Source organism: Prionailurus viverrinus, chromosome D1 (genome assembly GCF_022837055.1).
Source record: "Prionailurus viverrinus isolate Anna chromosome D1, UM_Priviv_1.0, whole genome shotgun sequence".
In the NCBI taxonomy this organism is placed as follows: Eukaryota; Metazoa; Chordata; class Mammalia; order Carnivora; family Felidae; genus Prionailurus; species Prionailurus viverrinus.
In genome coordinates, this window is record NC_062570.1 from 113,862,385 (window position 1) to 113,878,351 (window position 15,967).

At 67.3% G+C, this 15,967-nt stretch overlaps 1 protein-coding gene across 1 annotated transcript; it reads left to right on the plus strand.

Annotated features, from left to right (window-relative positions):
• Window positions 1-7,220: 7,220 nt before the first annotated feature.
• On the plus strand, window positions 7,221-14,379 carry TH (tyrosine hydroxylase). The gene is made up of 13 exons (XM_047823414.1): window positions 7,221-7,310; window positions 8,602-8,814; window positions 9,865-10,039; window positions 10,253-10,341; window positions 10,766-10,833; window positions 11,131-11,181; window positions 11,566-11,711; window positions 11,792-11,927; window positions 12,069-12,138; window positions 12,747-12,803; window positions 13,044-13,139; window positions 13,264-13,397; window positions 14,220-14,379. Exons 1-13 carry the CDS (start codon window positions 7,221-7,223, stop codon window positions 14,377-14,379), a joined length of 1,485 nt encoding a protein of 494 aa, XP_047679370.1.
• The last annotated feature ends 1,588 nt before the right edge of the window (window positions 14,380-15,967 follow it).

A 15,967-nucleotide genomic window follows, 5' to 3' on the forward strand; every position in this document is an offset into this window, starting at 1 on the left:
TCTCCCTCTCTCTGCCCCTAACCCACTCGCAGCCTGTCTCCGTCTCTCTCTTAAAAATAAACATTCAAAAAAATGGACATATGATAATTTTTGTTGTGTCTACTTTACCATGATTTTAAAAAATAAGGAATTACAGGGGCGCCTGGGTGGCGCAGTCGGTTAAGCGTCCGACTTCAGCCAGGTCACGATCTCGCGGTCCGTGAGTTCGAGCCCCGCGTCAGGCTCTGGGCTGATGGCTCAGAGCCTGGAGCCTATTTCCAATTCTGTGTCTCCCTCTCTCTCTGCCCCTCCCCCGTTCATGCTCTGTCTCTCTCCATCCCCCAAAAAATAAATAAACGTTGAAAAAAAAAAGGAATTATTTTTTCAAAACCAATAACACGAGCAGCAGTTGGGATGGAGAACAGTTGCAGGCGGTGGGGGTGGGGTGGGGGGGAGGGCAGCGAGGGCGTCCCGAGGAGCCTGTGGGGCACCCCTGCCCGGGGGGTGGGGTGGGCTTCGGGATGGAGAAGGCAGAGTGGCCAGAGCAGGTGTGAGGCCTGCGGGCAGCCGCTGGGAGCCAGGGCTGGCACGGTGCACCCCAACACTGTGGGCACCCCAGCACCCTGGCGTGCCACCACCACCCCCCCCCCCCCGCCGAACGTCTCTCTTTGTTTCTTTAACAGGCACACAGGGCCCACTGCGCAGGGACTGGGGAAGCAGGGGACGGATGTGCCCACAAAGACAAAGAGACAGAAGCCTGGAAGGTTCTGTCCAATTAATGGCTCTCGAGGCAGGGACCCGTCGTTTTCAAAGGGCACCCCAGGAAATGCGTGTTGGGTGTCCGAGCGGGTGAATGTGTGAACAGGCTGGTGGATGGAGCCGTCAGCCTTTCCTGACCCCCACTGTGGGGGGCAGGGGGGGTCAGGGACCTCAGCTTTGGTGGCTCCGCGGGACCTGCCCCTGGTGTGGGAACCGAGGCCCCGTCCAACAGCCACAGGAGAACCTCCGCAAGCTCTCTGTCCAGCCCCCGGGGCTGGGGGGGGGGGGGACATGGGGGCTGTGGCCCGTGGCGGAGGGAGCTGGGCCAGCCGGGACGAGTTTATTAAAAACAAGCTTGAGATCCAGGAGGGCCAGCTCACATCAGCTGAGCTCCTCCCGCCCCGGAGTCATCAAAAATAAGTAATCGTGGATAAGCCCTGTTTAAATATCACGGCGAGCAGGGTCAGCAGCGCGCAGCCTGGAAATGTCAGCGGGGGGCGGGGGCTCCTCTGAGCCCCGGGATTAGCCGAAGGCACCTGAAGTCATTGTGCCCCCGGCCCCTGCTGCCCGAGACCCGGGCCGGGAGGATTACAGCTGCCAGGGCCCTGCGGGGCCCGAGACTCGGTTTTCAGCCCTGCTGGCCCCTGGGGCAAGGATGCCTGCTGCAGGGGGAGGGGAGGCCGAGCAGGGGCAGGCCGAGCTTGGCCCAAGAGGGGGACGCATGTTCGGGTCGGGCCCGGAGCTGGCTGCCCATGGAACGCCCCCGGCCGGGGCAGGCGACCAGGCTCCTCCTCCCGTGTGCTTGAGGCCGCCTGTTCTGTCTGAGCCTCAGTTTCCTCAGGTGTGCATGCTCGGTTCGGGGCCGGTGGAGCCCCCCCGCAGTGGACAGGGAGCACCGGCCATCCCTCTCCGGGCTTCCCGTGTAACCGGTGCTCTGGTCCCCAGCTCTGGGCCTCTGGTGCCAGGGGGAGCAAAATGTCTCTCCAGAGGACAGATGAGGGAAAACGCCGCGTCTCCTGCAGCTCGAGGGCCGGGACCTGTCGTTCCCCCAGGGGTGGGAACGGCCACCGAGGCCTCATCCCCAAAATGTCTGTATGGGGACCGAGGGGGACCTCGGAGCAGCCCCCCACACCTCCCTGAAACAAGACAGACAGCAGGCATGAGCCCAGCGGCCCCACGGGGAAGGCCGGTGGTGAGAGTGGCAGATGGGTCAGGACTCGGAGGCGGCCCCGGCCGCCAGCCCACTGCCCGGAGGAGGGTGCGGGGAGCACTGTCGAGGCACTTGTGGCCCCGGGATGTAGGTGGACAGGCCCCGCTGGGGGGTGCCGTGGAGGCCAGGCAGAGCCCAGGGAGGCCTCGAGGAAGCCACACTGGCTGGTCTGACGTCCAGCATCAGAGCAGAGCACGCCGTCCCCTCCCGGCCACCGCGCCTCTGCTAATGCAGCCAGGGCCTTGCAGGTGACAGTGAAGGGGAAGGGTGCCCAGAGCCGGGCCCCCCCTGTCGGAGCGGCAGGGACGAGGGACCAGGCAGCTCTCACCGACAGGCCCGGAGCTGCGGGGCCGTGGGTGGGGCGGGTGGCGGGGACGCGGGGGCTGGGGGCCACCCGGCCCTGCAATTGTATCTGATGGCTGTCAAAGTGCAGCTGCGTGAGTGAGTGACTAATGACAAGGGACCTGTCCTCTTCCTGCACTTCAGGGGCTAATTTGTCAGCGATTGAGAGCCAGCGGGAGGGCGGGGGAGGGGCCGGGCAGGCTGAGTCACCGCAGGGGCGGGGGCGGGGTGGGGGGTGCCTGGGGACGATGGGCACGGACCCCAGGGGACCAAGAGCACCTGGCGGGAACCCGGGGCCTCGGCCGTGGCAGAGTGAGGGTCTGGAGGGCCATGGAGCCGGGAACCCCCCTGTGGATCACCCACCACGGCTGGTCAGGCCTTCCAAGGCCCGGCTGCCCGCCAAGTGCACACGTGAGCACACGGGCACCCAAAGGACACGCACGCGCACGTGTGCACACGCACACACAGACAAGTAAAGGCACAGCTGAGCCCTGACCACAGGCTGCACGCACAGCCAGGGGCCAGCGTCTCCAGGCCCCTGCATCTTCATGTCCCGTTTGGGCCTCCAGGTGATGGGGCTGGAGCCCGATGTGAGGCCAGCATCCTGTCCTCGAAGGCGCGTGAGTGTAAGGGGGTGCCACGACAGTCGGGGTGCTCTGCGGGTCGGGAGACACTGCCCCTCCTCCCAGGGGGACGGCCCGTCATCAGGGGCTGCAGAGACCCCTTGCCGCCCGAGGCTGTCTGACTCTGAGGCCTCTGTGACCCTCCCCTCCCCCACCCCCTCCCTGCCTCTGCCCCCACGGGGCCCTCGGTCGCCTGGAAGGAACACCACCGCCCAGTCCCCTCGGCCTTCGCAAATCCTGCAGGCACTGCCTCCCTCCTTCTTGCGGGGTCTGGGTCTGGACCACATTTGGGTCGTGCCCTCTCTTCCGTGCCAGCAGAAGCCCAGCCCCAGCTGCCCCAGCCCCAGGCCCCCGCGGGAGGGACCTTGGAGGGGGACCTTCGGGAAGGCGTGGAGAGCTTTTCCAGAGGCCCGAGGGCACCGATCCCTGGTGTCAGTGGAAGCTGGTGCCCCTCGTCCCCGTGTGGATGGGACCAGAGGCCGAGCCAGGATCCCCTTTCCCACCCCCACAAAGGTGGGTTGCCAGCAAGGAGGTCTTCCTGGAGGAGGAAGCACAGACATTGGGCCTGAGGGCCTGGCGGGACTTGGCAAGGGGAAGGGAGCCAGGCGGCCCCAGGAGGGGGCGGGGCGGGGGAGACGTCCTGTTCCACTCACGTCTCCTCCTCCAGGTCTGACTTCCAAGTGCCCAATTATCCTGAGTGCGTCGGATCGACCCGTGGGGCGCCGGCCTGCCATACGCTCCCTGCACCCACCCGCCCAGCTGCTCAGCTCCATCCGATGGCCTCGTTAGGGCTAATTGCTCTGACATTTCAGCTCTGACGGGCCGTGTGACAGGGCATCTTGGGCCTTCTTGCAGCTTGGGGGAAGGTGGGCGACTCCCTCCCTGCCTGTCTCCAGACGCAGGGGCCTGGGCGAGGCCAGAGGCAGGCAGCCGGGGCTGGGCCTCTGTCCTCCACGGGCTGGGTCGCACATCAGGGCCTACGCAGCTGCCCCGGGCAGGAGGGGGGCGGGGGGACACAGGCCTCACTGGCCCCAGCAGTCCCCGAGGACCCCAGGGCCCAGGCGTGGACTGAGTGTCCCCCAAATCCTCAGCGGGACGTGTGTGTGCCCGTGAAGGCCCGTGAGCAGGACACTGGTCCCAGCCTCAGGGGTCTGGACAAGGCTTCTCTGGAGTCATGGACGCCCTGGGTCCCGGGGCTGTGTGTGTGTGTGTGTGTGTGTGTGTGTGTGTGTGAGAGAGAGAGAGAGAGAGAGAGACAGCTGTGCACCTTTCCCGGACACAGGTGACACCCCTGACAAAGCCCTTCTTGTTGCTCTCGCTGTGGAGGCAGCCCTCGACCTCCAGATTTCTGGAGAGCACGAGCCTCAGGCTGTGTGCATGTGGTTTTTCACGGGGGGGCGACAGGGCAAGGACCCCCAGAAGAGGTGCCACCTCGGTTTCCCTCCACAGCTCCTGTCCGGCCTGTGGTCTGGGGAGGAGAGGAAGGGCGGGGGCCCCCCAGGGGGCCCCGCGGTGTGCCCAGGGGCGTGGCCACGGAGCTGAGATTGAATGCCCCTGCCCCACGCCAGGCCCCCGGTCGATGCCAGGGGGCGGCACCCTGTCATTATGGGCTATGGAGTCCTCCGGAGGCCCGGGCACAAAGAGGTGGCTTCCAGAGGGAACACTGGCTCAGGGCTGTCTGGTCAGCAGGGCCCCATGCCCTCTCCTGTGCCCACCGCCTCTGCAGTGTTCGAAGCCCTGCCCTCTGTCCCTGGGGCGGGGACGGGTGGTCTCTGTCCGCCCTTTTGATTCCTGCCCTGTGGCCTGGGGACCGACGCCACGGAATCCCTGAAAGGACGGTGTCTTGGGAGCTGGGAATCCCGGGCTCGAGACGCTGCAGGACCAGAGAAATCACTCGCCTGGGGCCTCAGTGTCCCCTCTGCAGAATGGGTCTACAGACTCCTCAACGGTCTGCCAGCAGGCACTCCAGATCACCCTCTGAAGGCTTGAGCCTGGGAGGCCCCGGAGGCAGGGGGACCCATGGTCAGGCCGGAGAACACGAGGTGCTGAGCCAGGAAAGAAGCATTGGCCGGTGTGGACCTGGGGGCATGGAGGAGGGGCCCAGACCGGGCCCAGCATGGCCAGCCAGCCCCGGAGGGCGGCTGTGTGGGACAGGCTTCCCAGGACGGGCCGACATGCACACAGACAGACAGAGCGGGAGGGTGCCCACGGGCTTCTGCCCTCTGCCCACGGCCACCTGGCCCCAGGGAAGGATGCGGAAAGCTCAGCCCCCACAGAGAACTGGCATGCGGGCCCCTGCTGGCTCAGGTAGGCGAAGGAATTAAAAAACAATATTTGTGTCAGCGGAAGACATTTGCCGAAAGGTTAAATCCACACTCAGCAAAGGTCCGCACGCCTCTAGCGCGGTATTTAACCCCTGCCCGTGCCCCCTGGGCAAACAGACGGGCCTGGACCACATCACTAAAGGGTCCCTAGCAGCCCACCCCAGAGGGGGCAGATGAGAGCCCTGGGGGGCCTCCTGGCGGCAGGGAGCCTGCCCAGGGTTTCAGGAGGCCTGGATGCCGGGTGGGACCCTGGGGGCTCAGGCGCAGCCACGGAAGCCTGCACCCTGGGGTGGAGCCTGACTCCCGCCCTCAATGCTGGGGTCTCGGGGCAAATTCTTCCACTGCCATCCAGGGCCTGTGTCCACCCCCTGTGGAAAGGCCTCCTCTGGGCCGGGCGTTAGAAGCCGAGGCCACTGAGATGTGTCCTTGAGCCCAGAGGCTAGGAGACGAGACAGATGGGGGCCTACGCCAGGTTCCAGGAGACGCAGTGGGGCGAAGCTGGTGGGCTTCCTGCCCTCAGGGTGTTTGTAGAGCAGGAGGCATGAGCCAGGAGGAGAGCAGAGCAGGGAGGTTAATACCAGAGGCAAGAAAGCACGGCCGGCGCAGGATGAGTGGTGGCTGAGCCGGGCTTTGTGGGATGTGTAGGAGCTCGCCGGAAGAAGAAGGGGGTGAGTGTTTCAAGCTGGGCATCGTGGAGCCCCACACCCTCCTGGAGCAGGAAGTGGGACTGTCCTAGGCTGAGAAGACCAGCGGGGGCGGTGGGAGCAGGCATTTCTCTTCACACTGACTGAGGCTTCAGGCTGCCTTCAGGGGGTGGTAGGGAGCCACAGATGGTTGTGAAGCAAGAGAATGACAAGGTCAGACCAGTGCTGGGAACGGGCCTGGAGGAGAGGGGGCGGCCGGCCACTGTGATGAAGAGTGGGTGGGTCCTGGGCCGAGGCGGAGGTGACCAGCGGGGGTGTGGACTGTAGAGGTCAGGAGGGGAGTCTAGGAAGTAAGTCTGCCTGGACCACCCACCTCCAGTGTGCTGTCTCTGGAACGGAGTGGCCGGGCAGTGGCCTCCCGGGGCGGGGGGGGGGGGAGGGCTCCTCTCCCTCCACCCTGCCCTTCTAGGTGGGCTGTGGTCTAGACCCTCCCTGCTGAGCCCACAACGCCCAGGGCACCAGGGAGGCCACCGTCCCCGGCACTCAATGCCGGACCGCAGCTGCAGCGAGGTGCCCTCCTGTCCCCTGGTCTCCAGGACGGTGGCACCTGTGATGGGGAGGGAGCAGTGGGCCATGAGAGGGTGGGCTGCAGGCCGGGGTGGGGGACAGGCCACAGAAACCACGGGGCAATCGATGCAGACTTCCCTCACCCGGCTTCCCAGTGTCCTGACACTGGAGGGATGGGCCTTTCTGGAACACTCCGGGTATCGCTGGCTGTGCCTGGGGATCCGGCCACAGGGACCTGGGACAAGGGACAGATGAGACTCCTGCTGGGACCCTGTTGGGAAATTTGGTGAAGAATCTTCTGGAAAAGCAGATTGCCTCCCGACATCCTTCCGAGGTTTAGGTCCGGGTTTCTCGTCTTGGGGGTTTCTGGGCCACCTGCCACCGAGGTGCGGGGTTTCGTGTCACGGGCGCTCTTGGGGGGCCCGGAATGGCACCTCCCTGTGTACCAGCCAGTCCCCCCACTGGGCGTGTGGAGCTAAGGGGGCCCCAGCTGTCCCCAGCCCTGCAGAGCCCTCCCGCCGGAGCCGAGATGATTCAGAGCGCGGGCCGCTGCCCTGCCGGGTGCCTGCGGCAGGGACGCAATTAGATTTAATGGGACAGAGCCCTTTCTCCTGCGCCACTCGGCTCCCGCCCACCGCCTCCCTCAGGCGGCAGGAGGGGAGGCGAGGAGGTGGGAGGTGGGGGGCCCACAGGGGCCTTGACGTCAGCTCGGCCTATAAGAGGCCGCCTGGCGGAGGGCCGTGGAGGTGAGCCCCGGACGGACGCCCGCACCATGCCCACTCCCAACGCCGCCTCGCCGCAGGCCAAGGGCTTCCGCAGGGCCGTCTCCGAGCTGGACGCCAAGCAGGCCGAAGCCATCATGGTAAGAGGCCGGAACGGGCCGGAAGCGCAGGCGTGTCCCCCGAAGGCCGGCAGGGGCCTCAGACTCAGGGTGCCCGCAACGCCGTGGCCCCGGGCGTGGTGCGCGTGTGACCGCGTCCCGGGCCCTGGCGGTGGCTCGTGGTGGGAGGTGCTGGGCCAACAGGCACGGACCCCGGTTCCGGGCCCCAGGGCGGTCGGGGCTCCAGGGCGATTTCCATCTGCCATGTCACCCGTCCCCCAGCCACGCGTCTGTGCCCGCGTGTGACCTCCTGTCTTGAATCCCACCTCCCCTGCCAGCAACCCCGGGCCCCCCTGGCCACCAGGACGGTCCCCAAGGCGTCAGCCACCACCCGAGGGCCCCCTGAGTTCGAGAGGTCTGTACTGGGGATTCTCACCGGGCCAGTACCTCCAGGACCCTCTCGGCCCGGAAGAGGGGCCTTCAGGGATGTCTCGGAACAGTCAGCTCCCCCAACGTTTCAAATAGGCTTTCGTGTTTCGACCTTTAAGGAAAATGGGCTTTAGGTTCTGGAAACGTGATTTGCAGGCGGCCACTGCACCCCCTCCCCCCGCCCCCTGCCCGGGTTCTCAGTGAGATGGCCTCCCCACCCAGGGAGGCCCGGGGACACCCCCCACCCCCCCCGGTTCTGTCCATCCCCCGAGGTCAAGTGGGGACTCTCGAGGGGCTTCTCCTGCACCCTTACCACCACCATCCAAGACCCGACGGTACCAGAACCTTCCTGGAAGTTCAGCTCCAAGGGATGAGCCCCAGACATGCAGCTCCTCCCCCACGCGGGCCTGGGGGCTCTGGTCTTGGGGACAGGCTGCAGCCCCGGGCACCTGGGTCCAGACGAAGGGCTAACTTTGGCCACGTGTCCCTGTGCTGTGGGGAAGGGCCAGGAGGGGACCCTAAGGAGAGGTCATTCCGAGGGGCTGGCCTGGGGGGGGGGGCTCCCAGGAGCCAGACGTCACTTCCCTGCCCTCCCCAGCGCTCTGGCCGCTGTCTACCTCAGGGTCCTGAGTCACACCTCCTGTCGCCTCATCCCGTTAGGGCCTGGGGACAGACGCAAGGCTGCCTGGGGGTGCCGTGGGCTCATCCTCCCGCCACTCTGTGGCCGCTCATCTTCCTGGCTGCCCCCCACTCCCCCCCCTCCACCATCCGGTGGGGACATAGGCGAGGCCTGGCCTGCCGGTCCCTCCCAAGTGCACAGCCTGTGCTGTGGCACCAGCGGGTCAGAGCCTGGGACCGGGGGTGGCCCGAGGGCAGGGGGAGCTGGCGCGCTCTCTGCCCGTAGTCCCCGCGCTTCATCGGGCGACGGCAGAGCCTCATCGAGGACGCTCGCAAGGAGCGAGAGAAGGCAGAGGCCGCGGGGGCCGCCTCCTCGGAGCCCGGGGACCCCCTGGAGACCGCCGTGTTCAAGGAGAAGGACGGAAAGGCCACGCTCAACTTGATCTTCACCCTGCGGGGCGCCAAAGCCTCACTGTCCCGGGCCGTGAAGGCGTTCGAGGTGAGGGCAGCAGGTGACTGGTGTGACCAGTGTGGCTGGTGCGGACCTGGCTGTTTCAGGGGCCAGCCCCGGCTGCCCAGGCCACTGAGGGCAGCGGGGAGAGGGGGCTTTGCTCCCCCAGAGCTCTGGGGACCCCGTGGCCCTCACGGTACCCCCCGCGATCTCAGGAACTCCCTGAGCCTGAGCCCTTGGGCTGAGGCCACCAAGCCCCGCTGCCCCTCCCAGCCCCGCCCCCACCCCGTCACACATGGGGTGAGCCGGTGTGGCTCCTGGCAGGGCGGCCTGGACAGTAGGGTCCCCTCATAGCCTGCCCCTGATGGGCTCTGGCTAACGTGACGGCCGATTGCATCAGGTGATGTGACCACAGCAGGCCGGGCGGGACGCTGGCCCTTGGCAGAAATGCCCAAATGATATTACAGCTGGCCTGTTCCAGCTCCTGGACGCCGTGTGGCCTGAGGGCCCGTCGAGACCCGTGTGCCCTTGTTGCTGGGCAACGGGAAGTGGTGGTGGTGAGCAAGCCTTCCTGCCAGACCCCCAGGCTCTCAGTGGGCTTAGTCCGAGAGGGGGGCTGAGCCTCCTGGTCCGGTCACAGTGGGATCTGGGCGCCCCCCCCCAGCCCCTGGGTGCGGCCGGTGGCCAGTGGGCCCAGATGAGACCACCAGGGATGGCGGGACCTTCTGACCAGCGGCTGGGGACTCAGGCTGCTTGGGTGTGGCCGAGGGACACATCACGTCACCCACAACACTGGGTTAACGGGCCGCGGTGACGACTCCCATTACACACACTGGTCAAAATGCAATTCCCCAGCCACAGGCTCGGCCCAGGCCACGGGTCCGATCTCAGTGTGGAGCACAGCATGGGCATCCCTGGCGGCAAAGGTCTAGGCGGGGCCTCCGGGGAGAGCCCGGGGCGGTTCCTCCTTCCCCTCTCCGCCTTCCTCTCCCTTCCTGCGTCTGTCTCTCCCCGTCTCTCTCTCGGTCTCTCTCCATACCTCTGTCTCGCCCCGTCTCTGTCTCTCTCTCTCCATCTCTCTCTCCCTTGTTCCCTAAGACGTTTGAGGCCCAAATCCGGCACCTGGAGACCCGGCCGGCCCAGAGGCCGCGCGCAGGGGGCCCCCACCTGGAATACTTTGTGTGCTGTGAGGTGCCCAGCGCGGACCTGCCCGCCCTGCTCAGCTCCGTGCGCCGGGTGGCTGAGGACGTGCGGGGCGCCAGGGAGAACAAGGGTAAGGCTGCTTCCACTGCCCTTGAGGGCTACCCGTGACCTCGAGATGGGGGCAGAGAAGCTCCCGCAGGGGACCCCTGAGGTGACCGCACGTGCGGCCTGGGGGACCCCCTCCCTGCTGGCTCGGGCCTCCTGCCCCTCTGGGACCCCCGAGAAAGCCCCGGGGGAGGCCCGACGCTCACACAGGCCTGTGTCCCTTCCGTCCTCCTCGAAGTCTTCTGGTTCCCAAGGAAAGTTTCCGAGCTGGACAAGTGCCACCACCTGGTCACCAAGTTTGACCCTGACCTGGACTTGGGTCACCCGGTGAGCTGCCGCCTCCCGGGGCCTCCTGTGTCCCCATACTCGTGGCCAGGGTGGTGGGTGTGGGCCCCAGGCCGACCCTGGATGGGGAGTCTGTCTGCTGCCCAGCTCCTGGCCAAACCACCAAGGCCTGGCTAAGAGCAGCCGCCAGGCACCTCCCGGTGCCTCGGCCATAGCGGGGCTGGTGGGCAGGGAGGGATGGTGAGCAGGGAAGGGGGCCAGCGAGCTGGGGGGGTGGTCGGTGGGCGGGGAGAGGGGTGACTGGTGGGGAGGGGCCCGGCTGGGCTGGAGGGTGCAATGGGTGGGGAGAGGCGGGGCAGCAGGTGGGAGGGGCGGTGGCAGGGAGGGAGGGGTCAGGTGGGGCGGGGCGGGGCGGGGCGGGGCGGAGGGGCGGGGGGCCTCCTGAGCGCGGCCACTGTGCGGGCAGGGTTTCTCGGACCAGGCGTACCGACAGCGCAGGAAGCTGATCGCGGAGATAGCCTTCCAGTACAAGCAGTAAGGACCCCTGGGGCCTCAGCCCCAGGGACCCAGACCCTGTCCTGTAGCCTCACACTGGCACACTGGGGGAGGGGTGTCTTTGTGTCTTTGACCAACACTGTCACTGTGGTCACTGGCCGGGGCCCCCAAGTCACGCCGAGGAAACCAGGCAGCTTGCTGCGGCCACACGGCCAGCTGGGCGTCCAGCCCCAAGCCCCTCCTGTCTGCTCTGCACACGCCCTTCGCGAGGGGGCCCCGTTGACCTCCCCACCCGCCCCCGAGGCGGCCCCGCTGACTGCACACCCCCCTCTGCAGTGGCGACCCCATTCCCCGTGTGGAGTACACGGCCGAGGAGATCGCCACCTGGTAAGACCCCGGTGCCCATCCCAGGGTGGAAGACCCCCCAAGTCCCCACGTGTGATGGCCAGGTGGGGAAAGGACTTCCCAAGGCCATGATTGTCGATCTAGAGGGACAGGCTGGCGGTGGGTCAGGCCGTCCCCACGGCCTCTGTCCCTTGGAACCCCCACAGCCGTGGGCAAAGGCCCCTCCCAGTGGCCAGGGTCTCCAGGGGCCAGCGAGAGGCCTGCAGTGGGGACCCCCCCCCCCGCCCCCACCGTGGAGCCTGCCGAAGGCAGAGCACAGTGAGGAGGGGAGGGGCCGGCATCCAGGTCGGGGGCAGGCCTGGCTGCCTGGGGACGCGGGGCACCACAGCCAGGCCTGAGACCCCCGCCTGAGACCCCCGCCTGCAGGAAGGAGGTCTACACCACCCTCAAGGGCCTCTACGTCACTCACGCCTGCCGGGAATACCTGGAGGCTTTCCAGCTGCTGGAGCGTTTCAGCGGGTACCGGGAGGACAGCATCCCTCAGCTGGAAGACGTGTCCCGCTTCCTGAAGGGTGCGCGGGCCGCGGGGAGAGGCGCGGAGGAGGGAGGCGCCCACCCTGCCCGGCGCCCTGACCGGCCGGGGTCCTTGCAGAGCGGACAGGCTTCCAGCTGCGGCCCGTGGCCGGCCTGCTGTCCGCCCGGGACTTCCTGGCCAGCCTGGCCTTCCGAGTGTTCCAGTGCACCCAGTACATCCGACACGCCTCCTCGCCCATGCACTCCCCGGAGCCGTGAGTGTGCACCTGCACCGGGCCCTGCCCCTGCCACCCAGCCTCCCCACGCGGGGCCGGCAGAGAGGGAGGGGGCCGGGGGCCGGCAGCCGGGCCCCTGGACCACCCCCCCCAGCACCGCCCCTCTCCCCACCCCCACAGGGACTGCTGCCACGAGCTGCTGGGGCATGTGCCCATGCTGGCCGACCGCACCTTCGCTCAGTTCTCCCAGGTTTGTGCCCCAGGCCCCAGGCTGGGGACCCACCGGGCTGAGGGCTGGGGGGCGTGCTGCCTGAGCCTCAGCGCCCTGCCCGAGTCCCTCTGTGGCTGGACGGTGCCCGCTTGGGCCCATGAGGCTTCAGGGAGAGGCATCGTCCTGGAAGAGAGGGGTGGGTGAACCGCACTGGCTGCACTTAGACCTGTTCTGGGGCAAACCGCTTATAAAAATGAGGAGGCGTTGGCGGGCCTGGTGCAGCGGGCCGGTGGGCGGATTCCCACGGCCTGTGCTGCCACCTGCTGGCTGCTTCCTGAAGAGACGTCTTGGGCCCTCGATAGATCCTGGGAGGGTCCCTGCATCCTAGGAGGGCCCCCCACACCTGCATACCTGTGGGGTCCTCTCCATCTTGGGAGGGGCTCTGTATACCTGGAGGACCTTTGCATCTTGGGAAGATGCCCCATCCCAGGAGGCTCCCCGGATCCTGGGAGGGTCCCCGAATCCCCAGAGGGTCCTTGCGTCCTAGCTGGTGTCCAGGAGGCCCTTGGGGTGTCCTCGCCCCACGCAGGCGCCCGTGCAGTGTTGGGCCGAGCCTCTCCCCTCTCAGCCTCCCCTTTCCTCCACAGGACATCGGGCTCGCGTCCTTGGGGGCTTCCGACGAGGAGATTGAGAAGCTGTCCACGGTGGGCGCCTTCCCCTGCAGGGCCTTGGGGGGCTGGCCCCAGGGTGCCTGGCTTCAGGGCAGGGCCCCCCCACCTGGGCCTGGGCCCCCACTTCTGTCCGGGGAGTGTCACCTTTATGCTGTGACCTCGCCAGAGTCTGGCCGGGCTCTGCCCTGGGTGGGGGGTGCCCCAGGCCCGAGGGTAGGTGGGCCGCGGTGTGGGCAGCGGCTACCTCTGCCAACGCTGTGCCCGTCCCGCCAGCTGTACTGGTTCACGGTGGAGTTCGGGCTATGCAAGCAGAATGGGGAGGTGAAGGCCTACGGTGCTGGACTGCTGTCCTCCTACGGGGAGCTCCTGGTGAGGCCACCCCACCGGGGGACCCTGCCCCACCCACATGGCCTCCAGGCCTCGGGAGGCCCCCCGGGGAGGGGGACGCGGCGGGCCAGGGTGGGGGGCCCGTGACCCTGCGGCCTCCCCCCAGCACTCTCTGTCTGAGGAGCCCGAGATCCGGGCCTTCGACCCGGATGCTGCAGCCGTACAGCCTTACCAGGACCAGACTTACCAGCCCGTCTACTTCGTGTCCGAGAGTTTCAGCGACGCCAAGGACAAACTCAGGTGCCCAGGCCCCCCAGGTGCCCCCAGACAGGGCGAGCCTGCAGCAGGCCCGGGCCTGTGAACCCACTGTGCACACCCTTCCCACAGTAGGATCCCCAACCAAAAAGTCCAGGGAGGGGGAGAACTGCTGGTGGCCGGGTCAAGGCCACGTGTTAGGAGGCAGAGTGTGACCTTTGTAAGAAGGATGTGTGGGGTCCTTCCCAGCCTCTAAGCAGCTGGTGCCATGGGGTGGGACAGAGGAGGGGGGCAGGGGCAGCTGAAGGCCGGTGTGGAAAGCCTGGGGGGCCTGGAGGGAGCAGGCACTTCCGGGGAGGGGGGCTGAGGGCGTGTGACCACCGGTGTCTGGGCAAGAGGGCAAAGCCTGAGATGCGTCCCACCTGCTCATCCTCGGAGAGGGTCTTATTTTCGAGTCAGGGGAAACTGAGGCCCAGGGGCGGTGTGTTCAGAGTGGAGGTGGGGGGAGGGCTGGATCCCAGAAGCAAGCATAGGACCAGCAACAGAACTGGGGCTCTGCACAGCACACGGCCCGGGGAAGGCCGCCTGGAGGAGGTGTGGGAAGGGATGGGGGTCCGGCAGAGATCTGCCTGGAACAGGCCTGTCCCTCCCCTGTCCCTCCCCCTGCAGTAGGCTCGGTCCCCCATCTTGTCCGAGCAGTTGGTCACGTGGAGAGTTTTGGGGGGGTGCAGGCAGCTCTCGCCCTGCGGGGATGAAGGAGGCCGTCTCCTGGAGGCCGCAGACTCTGCCCCTGCTCCTCCCCGTCTCCCCAGGGTCCCCTGAGTCCCCGCCAGGTGACCCAGGGTCCATACCCACTGCCCTCCCTAGGAACTATGCTTTCCGCATCCAGCGCCCCTTCTCCGTGAAGTTTGACCCATACACGCTGGCCATCGACGTGCTGGACAGTCCCCATGCCATCCGGCGCTCCCTGCAGGGCGTCCAGGACGAGCTGCACACCCTCACCCATGCGCTGAGCGCCATCGGCTAGTACAGCGGGAGAGACCCTTCCCCCGCCTCCCCCGGCCCCTGCCCAAGCGAGGGGCTGGGTCCCCGGGCAGCCCCAGAGCCCGCTGGAGACCGTCCCTGCTGGAGGGCACCCCGCTGACCCCCACCCCACTGCTTCCCCGCTCGGCCTGCGGGCGTCCTTGTCCCGCCCGTGACGCTGCGCGCTGCCCGCTCCCGATCTCAATAAAGGAGAGAACCCCCCTGAGCACCTCCCCGGCCTCCACGTCTGAGTGCTGGGCTCCGGGGCCGTGACAGTGTGCTGGGGACCTCACACCCTGCTCCTGGCCTTGCTCTAGGGTTTCACCTCTGTAGTCCGCCTCCTCCGAGACCTAGCCAGGCAGCCCAGGCCAGGCAGGAGACCCCTCTGTGCCCAGATGCCCGGCTCACCCCAGAGGACCAGCCTGTGCTGAGGATCCCCCCCACCCCTGGCAGCTCCGGAGGGCCGAGGGGGTCCTGGCTGAAGGACTGTGGCATCTCAGCACTGTGGCAGCATGGGGGCGGGGCCGGGGGGCGGTCCCTGGGGTGGGGGCAGGGCTGACAGCTGTGCGGTCGTTCGGGGTGGGGGGGGGGGTGCACTGTCCGAGGCAGGCCTGCAGGCCGGGCCTTCACCACAAGCTTCGTGTCCCCCTTAGGAGGAGGACAGGGGCCCCACCCCCACAGAGCAGGGCCTGGGAATTGTCCCCAGAATGTATGTTGACGGAGTGCTCAGTTGAGCTGCTTCCCAGATGACCTCTCTGGGCCTGCGTCCCCGGCAACGCGCTGCAAGTTGCCCCTCCGCTCACTTGAGGGGTCTGGACATGACCTTCCGGCTCAGGCCCCCAGCATTCCCCACGACTGGCCCAGCCCAGGGTGCCCCCCTCCCACCCCTACCCCTGGTCCTTGGAGAGAGCAGCCTGGGGGCTTCCCGGGAGACACCAGCCAGTCTCCCCAGGCCCTACTCACTCCTGGCGGCCACTCACCACCACACACCTCCAGGGCCCTCCCTGGCTTTGAGCTCTCAGGACGGCAGGCCTGGCAAACCCCGACTCATCTGTCAAAGGCCTCGAGGCAAAGCCCTCTGCCCCAAGCCCTCTGTGGGGGTCTGTCCGTCCCTCATCTGTGGCTTAAGCACCTTGTCTGTGCCCAGGTCTCCCTTACCCCAGTGGGGCCATTTCTGACGGCCGTGAGCCCTGGGGAAGGGCTGAGGGCTAGCCCCGGCCCCCTCCAGCCCTACCGGCCCCTGGGCTGTGCCCTCTCACCTGGCTCTAGCTCCACCCAGCCCCCTGTCCTGCATGGTCCTCTCAAGAGAACCCCCCCCCCCCCAGACCTTCCCTGCTGTGTGGCGGCCTTGGGGGTCATAGCGGGCACCGCCTCAGCATGGCCTGGGCGGAAGCGGCAGTGGGGAAGGTGCCCGTGAGAGCGGGCATCCAGCCTGCACAGAGTCCCGCATGGGGGGCGGGGCTGATCTCGGAGCAGGTGGCCAGCCCCTTCGTGGTCCCGTGGCTGCTCCAGGGGTGCACAGCAGGACGTCCTGGGCAGGGGGTCTCGGTATTCCCCAGGCTGGAGAGTGGGGTCCATGCTGGGGGTGCGGG

Coding starts and splice junctions, on each gene's coding strand:
- TH (XM_047823414.1), top strand. CDS start 7,221: ATGCCCACTCCCAACGCCGCCTCGCCGCAGGCCAAGGGCTTCCGCAGG. Junction 11,928..12,068: donor CCCATGCACTCCCCGGAGCC/GTGAGTGTGCAC, acceptor CCACCCCCACAG/GGACTGCTGCCACGAGCTGC. Junction 12,139..12,746: donor CCTTCGCTCAGTTCTCCCAG/GTTTGTGCCCCA, acceptor TTTCCTCCACAG/GACATCGGGCTCGCGTCCTT.